The 13,453-nt window shown below is 45.4% G+C and overlaps 1 protein-coding gene across 1 annotated transcript in view; it reads right to left on the reverse strand.

The window, feature by feature from the left end:
* si:ch211-1i11.3 (mitogen-activated protein kinase kinase kinase 5) overlaps window positions 1-3,232 on the reverse strand; it is an 83,410-nt gene extending 80,178 nt beyond the window's left edge. The window contains exons 1-2 of the mRNA XM_034174090.1: window positions 2,905-3,232; window positions 73-212 (exon numbers count right to left, since the gene is read on the reverse strand). Coding sequence (XP_034029981.1) covers window positions 73-212; window positions 2,905-3,232 — 468 coding nt within the window. The remainder of the gene's footprint in view (window positions 1-72; window positions 213-2,904) is intronic.
* Window positions 3,233-13,453: the final 10,221 nt, after the last annotated feature.

Raw genomic sequence — 13,453 nt, forward strand, 5'->3', positions numbered from 1 at the left:
TTATAATAAAATACTGTGGGGACTGTGTGTTTTTGTGGTTGTAGTGGTTTGATGACGTGCAGCTGTTTTTACCTTGACGGCCTGCACGTCACCGTCCTGTTTGTAACAGTACAGGATCATGTTGTTGGTCATGCTGAAGCTCTCTCTCACTCCCAGGTGATAGAAGACGGACGGCTGACAGAAAGTGTCGCTCATCTCCACCACTGCCACATCTGCAACACACACACACACACACACACACACACAGCGGCTGACTTTGCCTGTCTCTCACACACACACACACACACACACAGCGGCTGACTTTGCCTGTCTCTCACACACACACACACACACACACACAGCGGCTGACTTTGCCTGTCTCTCACACACACACACACACACACACACAGCGGCTGACTTTGCCTGTCTCTCACACACACACACACACACACACACAGCGGCTGACTTTGCCTGTCTCTCACACACACACACACACACACACACAGCGGCTGACTTTGCCTGTCTCTCACACACACACACACACACACAGCGGCTGACTTTGCCTGTCTCTCACACACACACACACACACACAGCGGCTGACTTTGCCTGTCTCTCACACACACACACACACACAGCGGCTGACTTTGCCTGTCTCTCACACACACACACACACACACAGCGGCTGACTTTGCCTGTCTCTCACACACACACACACAGCGGCTGACTTTGCCTGTCTCTCACACACACACACACACAGCGGCTGACTTTGCCTGTCTCTCACACACACACACAGCGGCTGACTTTGCCTGTCTCTCACACACACACACAGCGGCTGACTTTGCCTGTCTCTCACACACACACACACACACACACAGCGGCTGACTTTGCCTGTCTCTCACACACACACACACACACACAGCGGCTGACTTTGCCTGTCTCTCACACACACACACACACACACACACACACACACAGCGGCTGACTTTGCCTGTCTCTCACACACACACACACACACACACACACACACAGCGGCTGACTTTGCCTGTCTCTCACACACACACACACACACACACACACACACACACAGCGGCTGACTTTGCCTGTCTCTCACACACACACACACACACACACACACACACACAGCGGCTGACTTTGCCTGTCTCTCACACACACACACACACACACACACACAGCGGCTGACTTTGCCTGTCTCTCACACACACACACACACACACACACACACAGCGGCTGACTTTGCCTGTCTCTCACACACACACACACACACACACACACACACACACAGCGGCTGACTTTGCCTGTCTCTCACACACACACACACACACACACACACAGCGGCTGACTTTGCCTGTCTCTCACACACACACACACACACACACACACACACACAGCGGCTGACTTTGCCTGTCTCTCACACACACACACACACACACAGCGGCTGACTTTGCCTGTCTCTCACACACACACACACACACACACACACACACACACAGCGGCTGACTTTGCCTGTCTCTCACACACACACACACACACACACACACACACACACACACAGCGGCTGACTTTGCCTGTCTCTCACACACACACACACACACACACACACACACACAGCGGCTGACTTTGCCTGTCTCTCACACACACACACACAGCGGCTGACTTTGCCTGTCTCTCACACACACACACACACACACACACACACACAGCGGCTGACTTTGCCTGTCTCTCACACACACACACACACACACACACACACACAGCGGCTGACTTTGCCTGTCTCTCACACACACACACACACACACACACACACACAGCGGCTGACTTTGCCTGTCTCTCACACACACACACACACACACACACACACACAGCGGCTGACTTTGCCTGTCTCTCACACACACACACACACACACACACACACACACACACACACACACACAGCGGCTCACTTTGCCTGTCCCTCTCACACACACACACACACACACAGCGGCTGACTTTGCCTGTCTCTCTCACACACACACACACACACACACACAGCGGCTCACTTTGCCTGTCCCTCTCACACACACACACACACACACACACACAGCGGCTCACTTTGCCTGTCCCTCTCACACACACACACACACACACACACACACACAGCGGCTCACTTTGCCTGTCCCTCTCACACACACACACACACACACACACACACACAGCGGCTCACTTTGCCTGTCTCTCTCACACACACACACACACACACACAGCGGCTCACTTTGCCTGTCTCCCTCACACACACACACACACACACAGCGGCTCACTTTGCCTGTCTCCCTCACACACACACACACACACACAGCGGCTCACTTTGCCTGTCTCCCTCACACACACACACACACACACAGCGGCTCACTTTGCCTGTCTCCCTCACACACACACACACACACACACACACAGCGGCTCACTTTGCCTGTCTCCCTCACACACACACACACACACACACACACACACACACACACACACAGCGGCTCACTTTGCCTGTCTCCCTCACACACACACACACACACACACACACACACACACACACACACACACACACACAGCGGCTCACTTTGCCTGTCTCCCTCACACACACACACACACACACACACACACACACACACACACACAGCGGCTCACTTTGCCTGTCTCACACACACACACACACACACACACACACACACACACACACAGCGGCTCACTTTGCCTGTCTCACACACACACACACACACACACACACACACACACACACACACACACACACAGCGGCTCACTTTGCCTGTCTCACACACACACACACACACACACACACACACACACACACACACACACACACACACACACACACACGCGCAGCTCCTCCGTCAGCCTGCCTGCGTGCCCGCACTTGCCTGCGTTGTAGAAACTATCCAGCACGTCCGCGGTTCCCACGGAGATCCTCTCGAAATGGATAGTGTTGAGCTGCGCGTGCGCGTCCGCGCAGGCTTCCTTCAGGCACTTCAGGGACAAGTTCTCCTCCGTCTGGGGCACCGACGCGTCCTCGTTAACGATGTAAACCACGGACACGTCTCTGCTCCGACTCCGCGGGGACAGAGTGGGTTTGGGGGCGCTGAGCTCGGCGGCCAAATGGTCCTGCCACATACTCCCGGCCGACACGCGCACAGACTCTCTCCTCCTTGACTCGTGCAGGCTCATTCGCCTGCGCTCCGTCGTGTACATATTCTGCGCTTTATTCCGCTTCACTGCCTCATGTCGACGTTTTTAAAGCGCGCCACAGCGTCGTTTGTCCGCGCCTGTGAAATTCCACAGGTGAGTCTCTCCGCCTCCGCTCCGGGCAGCAGAGTCGAACCAAGAAGCTCCACTGGACACGCCCTTCGCCCGCGGCTCCGCCCACTGCAGCACGGGGGCGTGGCTTACGTTCACCAGACGAGCGCTATGACGCGGGAGAGTGCAGGGCTGCAGCCATGCAGACCAAGATCCAAGACAATGATGTTCTTGGATGTATGGCACAACAATGGGCCTCAGGATCTCGTCACGGTATCTCTGTGCATTCAAAATGCCATCAATAAAATGCACCTGTGTTCTTCGTCCATAACAGACGCCTGCCCATACCATAACCCCACTGCCACCATGGGCCACTCGATCCACAACATTGACATCAGAAAACCGCTCACCCACACGACGCCACACACGCTGTCTGCCATCTGCCCTGGACAGTGTGACCCGGGATTCATCTGTGAAGAGAACGCCTCTCCAACGTGCCAAACGCCAGCGAATGTGAGCATTTGCCCACTCAAGTTGGTTACGACGACGAACTGGAGTCAGGTCGAGACCCCGATGAGGACGACGAGCAGCTTTACTGCCAGTTTTCTTCAGACAAGTCGGGGGATGGATACATGAACATTTCCAAGTCGCTGAATATGTCTTGGACTCTATTTACTGCAGTTATAAAGAAATACAAACAGTATGGCACTCTAGGTAAATCTGTGTGGAGTTCTCAAAAACTGAGCTGACTGTGCAAGAAGGAGAAGAGTGAGGAAAGCCACCGAGACACCCAGACAACCCAGAAGAAGTTACAGGCTTCTGTGGCTGTGATTGAAGAAATTGTGCAAAGTGTAAGTTTTGCATTTTGTATCACCAGTTATACAGCTTCATGATGAAGTGGTACAGAGGAGGATTTTCTTTAAAAAAAAAAAAAAAAAACAGTCCTGAAAGTTCAGCTACAATTTACCAGAAGGTACATCTGAGATGCAAGCCTAGATTTGATGTATAAGTGATCAAAGTGTAAGCCAGAAGATGATAAATGCTGTGCTAATCTTGGTCTTCAGTGTACAGATCTACAGTATACCAATGCAAAAACTGTGACAACGTGGATCCTATACTAGTTGATGCAGATGAAGATGCAAATAATCCAATTGAATATTCTGATGATGAGGAGGAAGATTTTGATAAAGAGAGCAGTAAATAATGGCTTGGTTTGCATGTTCAGTTGATCAGTCTAAGAAGAGCTACAAGTACATTGTATTATAGTCTATTGTTAAGAATTTGTGTTCTTCCGGATATCAGTTGTGTTGCAAAACATGCATGTTCATGGCACTGAATACTTTATCCGTAATTGTCATGCATGCATAGCCCTGCATACAAAGTAAATGAACATAAAGCATGCATTGCCATGAATGGTCAGATGATAAAACTAAGCTTATTAAATGAATTTTTTATTTTTTTTTAATGGATGAAATTTTAATGTTTGTGGGCAATATTCTGTTCCAATAGATATTTTCTACAGTAATATGATAAATGAAAAGCAAAACAATTTAATATCAGTTAGAACTTATTTGCAACACACTGCTCTTTCCCCTTTAAAGGAATTCTTGTAGAAATGGTATTTTTACTTATTAGTGGGTTATTTCATTAATGGGACAGAAGATTTTGGAGAACAATGGTGTTTTTTTCTTAAGTATCAACCATATAATCCAGGGGTGGGCAACTTGTTCCAGAAAGGGCCAAGAGGGTGCAGGTTTTCTTTGCAGCCACTGACTCCACCAGGTGATTTCACTGATTAACTGATTCCACCTGCTCAAAGTGATATTAATCAGTGAAATCACCTGGTGGTGTCAGTGGCTGCAAAGAAAACCTGCACCCTCTTGGCCCCTTCTGGAACAAGTTGCCCACCCCTGATATAATCAATTAATAATGTTAGTGTGGAAAACCAATCAGGGGACTACAAAACTTTTTAAATGAGGCCATAACACTCCCGTGGCCCGCTGTGTAATATTGAAATTGTGTCTGTGTGTCACTGGGGGGCCGGGGGGCAGTTATTTATTTTTCTCTGGGGGGGCTCACTCCCTCACACTTTGAAAACCCCTGGCGTATGGCAAGCTAAAAGTGGACACTCTCGTTTTGGCTGAACAAATATCCAGTTTCTGGATATTCTGTGTTAGCACACACCCGCGGCCGACGTGCTTGATGAATTCCTGCGCAAAAAGTAGTTCCCAAATAATTGTGATATATTCCTGTGAGATAATGAGTATATCTCATCTAAATTGATTCTAAAATTTAGCAGTAGTAAAATTATAAAGATAATTGAAGCTTTAAGAGTGGCGGCAATAAATATTTAAGAAACGTAAAGTTTATGAACAACTTCAAGATATCTGTCAATTGGTTGCCAAATTTTACACCAAGTGCCCTCTGGTGGCCATTTTTGGCAGACGAAAACATTGCCGAGGCCAATACAAATACGTGTAATTGGGTCACTTTTCAAAGGGGTCAGACTAGTCAATAAAGTCAATTTAATGTATGGTTCATTTCAGGTCAGCTTGGTGTATAAATCTCATTGTTCCAGGCAGTGAGAGCTGTCAGTTGGCTGTTAGAAGCAAGCTAGAGACATAACAAAACCAACTAATTTCAGCACACAATCAATGCAGCCTGAGCTTGTTTTCATCGGGCGGCCAGTCGTGGAGGTACGAATTCTCGCCTTAGGATTGGCCACTTCACCAGAAGTGATGTGACTCCACGGCAACCCATATGTAAACATTGATTGATATTTCACTGAAATTACGTAAATACGGGTTTTCAATATGTGACGCGCTGACGAAACCACGTGCGTTCTAGATGAGTGTACCCATGTGGGTCTCATTTGGTTCTACATGGGCCTACGTAAACCCATACTGGGCCCCAGATACGTCATTTAAACACTGACTGATATTTTAATGAAATTGCATAAATATGGGTTTTTAATGTGACTACATAATTGTTATATGGTCCACAAATCCATTAATGTAAACACATAAGTGGGTTCTCGGTGGGTATATCCATTTGAGTCCCATGTGGATTTTAATTGGGACATATGGGCCCCAGAATGCCCAGATAAAACCTGTTTGGGCCCCATATGTGTTACTATCTGATGTTCCCTCACAATGCAAGTGGTATTTCTCATCTTATTCTCCTGATATAAACCTTCATTGGACAAAAAGCCCATTTCAGAAAAACACACATGTCCTCTGAAGAGACCAAGTACCAAAGATGCCTAGATGTCAAATTAAATTACCGCTTACTGTCTGAGTTTCACAACTGTACAGTAAGACAGGAAGCACCAAGCAGCTAAAGACATGGACCTTCACTCTCCTGCAAAGATAACAGCATCGCGAAGCACCTCTGTCCAGTGACATCCAGGTGCTGCGTGAAAAACACATGCAGCTTCTAGTCAAACATTATGGTGGGACGGCTGTGTGTTGATGTTCATATGCAGTGCAGGTAACATCCAGGTTTACAGTATGGATTCACTCACCAATTGTGAAGTACCACAGTGTGATGGCCATTTGGGCTCCTGCAGAAATGCCTACGTGGAAATTTGAGGGCAGTGACCTGATGATGGGACTGAACTTAGCCAGAGACAGTTTCTGTGTGGTCAGACTGGGTTGATGGACAGTGTGGTGCACGCACCAGTGCAGATCGTGGCTCTGCCATCATTCACCCTCTGGTGTGATCGGCGGCGGTCGGTTCCATTTGGATGACATAGGATTGCTGCCAACAGCTGGGGGTGATCAGTCCTGATTGCTTCATATTTGGACGGGTGTCGCCATCCAGGGCCAAGAGTCGGCAGTGGGACATCTGCTGACAAATGGAATGAAGCTGGCCACACAACATGAAATATGTTGGTTGCAATGAAACAGAAGTCAAAGTAAATGTCAGGATCACTGCTTTTTTTTCCATATCATCCCAACTTTTTCTGTTTGGGGTTTTATGAGCCAATGTTATTTTTTTGGATTGTTTTATATTTAGAAAGTGAAATGTTGCCTGTATATAATATATGGCGATGTGATCTGAACATTTCATCTCAACATCATCTTATTTTTGTCTTTCTCTCTGTCTGTCTGTGATACCACACTGAGACACACTGAGGAACGCTTCTCCTACACAGACCACCTCGTCAGCTCCATCTTGCTGCAGGGTCAACGGGTTTGTTGAGGACAACCTGGTGTTCCATGAGGATGCACTGAGCAGCATCTGGAAAGTGAAGCTGAAGCTCAGAGTTTAGTTTCATTCACAGCAAGGAAGACTTCAGATCCTGTGTTGGTGCTGTGGATCTGTTTCAGCTGTTCATGGACAAGAGACTGACACTCCTAAAGCTCTTCATCTCCACACTCATGAGGCCATGTGTGTGGTGATGAAGACCTTTAGGAGTGCCACTAAAAGCTGCTGACTGAGACGACTGACTTCAGTCAGAAAGTCAGTGAAAAGTTTTCCCAGACAAAAAGAAAGGAGAGCAAAGGTCCTGGATTTGTAGTGCAACCTTCCAGCAGCCAGTGAACAAATGTCCCAGTTGTTGTGTTTATTTAAGATTTGTGTTGCCAGATGTTTCAGCAATATTAAAGTGTTCACGTTGATTTTACATTTCTGTATGTGTGTGTGTGTGTGGCGGCTTCTGTCCTTTGAAGTTCTTCAGATAGTTTGATTTGGTGCTCAAGCTGGAGAAAAAAGTGTCTGTACTATTTTGTGCTCTTGGCTGAAAGTAACGAATGTCTGTATTGTAATATGGATTATTGATGACAGAAGCATCATGGATCATCTCTTTTGAATGTGTATTTTAATGCGTTTTCTATCTCAGGTATAGATTTTCTTCTTATTTGACTCAAAAGATGAGTTGGTGTGGCTCAGTGGGAGGGGCTTAGGTCCTCCAAAGGTTCCTGTCAAAGCTGAGTCGAGGTTCCTGCTGTGAAGGCTTCATGCTGTGAGACTGAGAGGCTGAAAATGTAAAGTCACACTGTTTTTCTGTTTGTTTTTTTACACTAATGGATCTGAACTGGCTGGTCATCTTTGCACAGTTTTAATCCACACACAGTCCAGTGTTTTTTCAGCTTTTTTACTCTGACTCAAGGACACAGTGTGACACTGACCCTCACATGACCAGACAATAACTCCACATGTTCCATCACAGTCAGTCTTGTTCCTTGATGATCTTGACCGCTTGGATCATTTCAGCTGTTTATCTTGTCTGTTCAAGAGTTTTAAGTTGACAGGAGGCAGACGATCTAGATCAGGGAGATAAGGCCATGAACCAGTCTCATAGCCCAGTGCCGCTTTGATCTGTGACAGAAGATCTCAATCCTTGAGACTGGGTGACCAGAAGATCGAAGCCTAACGTGGAAACTTTGATCCAGAGCCCGAAGTGTGCTTAATGGCTCCTACTCTATTATTGGCTTCACTAACCTGTGTCTGGATCTGTTATGCTAAACCTAAACACATGCTATTGATTTATTTGTTTTCTGAAGCTTTAATCAAGTTTAATCAACACTCTGATCCAGCAGGTGGCGGTATACATCTTCAATCCATGAATCCAAAGATACAGTGATCTCTCTGGGGAAAAAGGAAAGAACAAAATGACCAAGCAAACCACTGACTCACAATGAACAAGACCATGCTGAGTGATTGTTTTTCACGTTTCTGTAAAAGTAAGAAAAAGTCATATAGTGGGGTGGCATAGCAAAACAATTGTTCAATTGTTCAGACAAATAGTGTGGTATAGTTTTCAACATGATCGGAGCATTTTTTAATTTTACCCCTGTGTAATTTTATTGACCCCTGCAGCTCATTAGAGGTCAGCTCCAGGATGGCTCCATATCTGAAAATAAACATTATTTAATTTAATTTATGCGTGCCAAATTCCATGCTTTTATCACAAAATTAACATTTTTATGGAAATTTTAGCTAAGCTGCACCACTAATATTTTATTGAACTAATTCATTTTATCACAACAGAGAACTTCAACTTAATATAACCTTTGCGTTAAAATCCAACTTTTCACATGTGTCTTTGTTAATTATGATGTGAATTAACAAAAGCATACAAGTCAGTGGTTTCCAGAACCCAACACCCAGTCTGTGTAAACATTGAACAGATGTACACAGTGCAAAGAATTCTTATTTCAATGTCTTCTTCACAGACAAGATGAAGAACAAGCAGCACAGCATCACAATAAGGTCAATGTAATTCTGTCTGCTGGCATCAAAGTGACCACAAAGGTGAAAATGTGGAGTGCAGAGGGATTGTACAGACTGCAATGGGTTTGTTGTGTGTTGGGGGGTTAAAAAGCAATATTGCATATAAGTGTGAAATACATTGTACACTGTATTGGCTTTACTTCATTATCAAATATTTAATTTCTCAAAGTGATTCACAGACATGAACATTCTGCAACTGTTTGTCATGAAAAATCAATGACAGTTATTTCAGCACTTTTAATAATGTAAAATAAATTTTGAGCAGTAATTTAATGTCTTATCAGTAATGGAGATTTCAGATTATACTGGATATAGCTGAGGTCTGTTTGACTTTGTTTTATACGAGGTCTGTCAATAAAGTATAGGTCCTTTTTATTTTTTCAAAAACTATATGGATTTCATTCATATGTTTTTACGTCAGACATGCTTGAACCCTCGTGCGCATGCGTGAGTTTTTCCACGCCTGTCGGTGACGTCATTCGCCTGTGAGCACTCCTTGTGGGAGGAGTCGTCCAGCCCCTCGTCAGAATTCCTTTGTCTGAGAAGTTGCTGAGAGACTGGCGCTTTGTTTAATCAAAATTTTTTCTAAACCTGTGAGACACATCGAAGTGGACACAGTTCGAAAAATTAAGCTGGTTTTCGATGAAAATTTTAACGGCTGATGAGAGATTTTGAGGTGATACTGTCGCTTTAAGGACTTCCCACGGTGCGGGACGTCGTGCGCCGTCATCAGCCTGTTTCAAGCTGAAAACCTCCACATTTCAGGCTCTATTGATCCAGGACGTCGTGAGAGAACAGAGAAGTTTCAGAAGAAGTCGGTTTCAACATTTTATCCGGATGTTCCACTGTTAAAGGAGATTTTTTTAATGAAAGACGTGCGGACGGGTCCGCGCGTCGGGACGCAGCCGGCGTGGTGCGGCGGCACAGGAAAAACACCTCCGTGTTGATAACCATTTGTAAAATCCAGGCGGCTTTTGATGGCCTTCAGTGGAGTGAGTATATGAGAAATTGTTTAACAGCTGGGCATGTTCCAACTTGTCCTTAAGGCTTCCAACAGAGGTGTTTTTCCTGTGGCGGAGCGTCGCAGCGGCTGCGAGCCGACGCTGCAATCCGTCCGCACGTCTTTCCTTTAACAGTGGAATATCCGGATAAAATGCTGAAACCGACTTCTGAAACTTCTCTGTTCTCTCACGACGTCCTGGATCAATAGAGCCTGAAATGTGGAGGTTTTCAGCTTGAAACAGGCTGACGACGGCGCCTGAGAGCGCTGTGCGACGTCTCGCACCGTGGGAAGTCCTTAAAGCGACAGTATCACCTCAAAATCTCTCATCAGCCGTTAAAATTTTCACCGAAAACCAGCTTAATTTTTCGAACCGTGACCACTTCGATGTGTCTCACAGGTTTAGAAAAAATTTTGATCAAACAAAGCGCCAGTCTCTCAGCAACTTCTCACACAAAGGAATTCCGACGAGGGGCTGGACGATTCCTCCCACAAGGAGTGCTCACAGGCGAATGACGTCACCGACAGACGTGGAAAAACTCACACATGCGCACGAGGGTTCAAGCATGTCTGACGTAAAAACATATGAATGAAATCCATATAGTTTTTGAAAAAAATAAAAAGGACCTATACTTTATTGACAGACCTCGTATATATATGGGTCATTCCAGAATTGGAGGACATTTTGCGTCCCACCCATCAGTTTTTTTATAATCCACATACAACATACTAAAACATGTACTTTCTTATAAATTTACTTGTCCTGAGGCCAAATCTAAAAAGACTAAGAGAAAAGACTGCTTAAAAACAGCTTTAAAAATACCAAATAAGTCTGGAGTACCCTCTAAAATGACATTTCTCTCTGGTCCCACCTCCCAATGACCAAAATGAATCTCAAATAAAACAGTTAAAATTAAATTTAAATTTCATTTTTTGGGATATTATTTGTTTCATTGCTGTCTCTTGTAACTGTGGGAGCATTTGTTTTAACAAATATAATATTTCAAATAATTATTATTCATGGAAAGTGTGTCCCACAACATGCATGCAACCCTTTTACCATAACCTTTTTAGCATGGTAGAAGAAGAAAAAAGCAGTGAATCACATGGCACGCTGGACTTGATATCATCCAACATTTTTCCAAAAGAATGGGTAGAGCAAAGGTATGTTCTGTCTTCTGTTTTTCATATTTTTACAACATAGTAAGCTTTGTTTGAATGTCTCACTTTACCTCGTGCAACCCTGTTATGCATATGAAGTAAGACAATTATTTTTTTCTTTTTTCTTTAATTATTTACATAAGTAAGTTTGACCTCTTGGTCAGCAGTAACAGCTAGCTAAACAGCTAGCTTCCACTCCTGAGAGAAAGCTAACATTAGTACTGATTTGCAACCCTGTTGCTGTGATTAGAGTAACAGGGTTGCACTTCCTCCAGCTTTCTCACACTTTAGAAACTAGTATTTGTAATTCAGTCCAACATTATAGAGATATGTGATATGATATATCAAGACATTATCTGAGATATGATTTAGTTACTCTACATATTGTAAACATACTTCTGAATTTTACGAGGTCTGATAGAAAACTATCCGACCTTTTTATTTTTTGCAAAAACCATATGGATTTGAATCACGTGTGATTGCATCAGCCAACCTTGAACCTTCGTGCGTATGTGTGAGTTTTTTCACGCCTGTCGGTTGCGTCATTCGCCTGTGGGCAGGCTTTGTGTGAGCAGTGGTCCACCCCTCTCGTCGGATTTTTATTGCGAGTAAAATGTCTGAATGATTTGGAGCTTTGCTGCATCAAATTTTTCCAGAAACTGTGAGAGACAGCCAGGTGGACACCATTCGGAAAATTCAGATGGCTTTCAGGGACGATTTTTTGGGGATCACACAGATTAAGGAGTGTTGCAGCCGGTTTAAAGACCGCCCACAGTGGCTGAGAGTGCGCCGCGCTCCGAGCGGCGATCGACAGGCTGAAACGACCAGATCATTTCCAAAGTGAAGGCTGTGTTGATCCGGGACATCGTCTGACTACCACAGAAATGGCAGAAGACGTGGACATCAGCACTTTTTCGGCACATTCCACTGTTACAGGAATTTTTGTCATGGAAAGAGGAGAGGAGGAATGCGCCACAGAGCCGCGAATGGCGCGGGACAAAAGCACCTCCGTGTTGGTCTCACAGGACGGCTTTCAGATGGCTTTCGGTGGCTTTTCAGTCATGTGACTATCCGAGAAATTGTGGATGAGCTGGATATGCCAGAACATTACGGCGTTGCTTTGCGCCATGCAGCTCTGTCCTGACGCGTGAATTCCTCCGCACGTCTGTCTCAATGTGCTGAAAATGTGCTGATGTCCACGTCTTCTGCAATTTCTGTGGAAGTCAGACGATGTCCCGGATCAACGTTCGGCGTTCAGTTTGGAAATGAACGGCACATTCCACTGTTACAGGAGTTTTTGTCATGGAAAGAGGAGCGGAGGAATTCGCACGTCGGGACGGAGCTGCATGGCTTTGGAAATGATCTGGTCGTTTCAGCCTGTCGATCGCTGCTCGGAGCGCGGCGCACTCTCAGCAGCTGTGGGCGGTCTTTAAACCGGCTGGAGCACTCCTTAATCTGTGTAATCCCCATAAAATTGTCCCTGAAAGCCATCTGAATTTTCCGAATGGTGTCCACCTGGAGGTCTCTCACAGTTTCTGGAAAAATTTGATGCAGCAAAGCTCCAAATTGTTCAGACATTTTACTTGCAATAAAAATCCGACGAGAGGGGTGGACCACTGCTCACACAAAGCCTGCTCACAGGCGAATGACGCAACCGACAGGCGTGAAAAAACTCACGCATGCGCACGAAGGTTCAAGCTTGGCTGATGCAATCACACGTGATTCAAATCCATATGGTTTTTGCAAAAAATAAAAAGGTTGGATAGTTTTCTAACAGA

Source organism: Thalassophryne amazonica, chromosome 7, assembly GCF_902500255.1.
Source record: "Thalassophryne amazonica chromosome 7, fThaAma1.1, whole genome shotgun sequence".
NCBI classification, from domain to species: Eukaryota; Metazoa; Chordata; class Actinopteri; order Batrachoidiformes; family Batrachoididae; genus Thalassophryne; species Thalassophryne amazonica.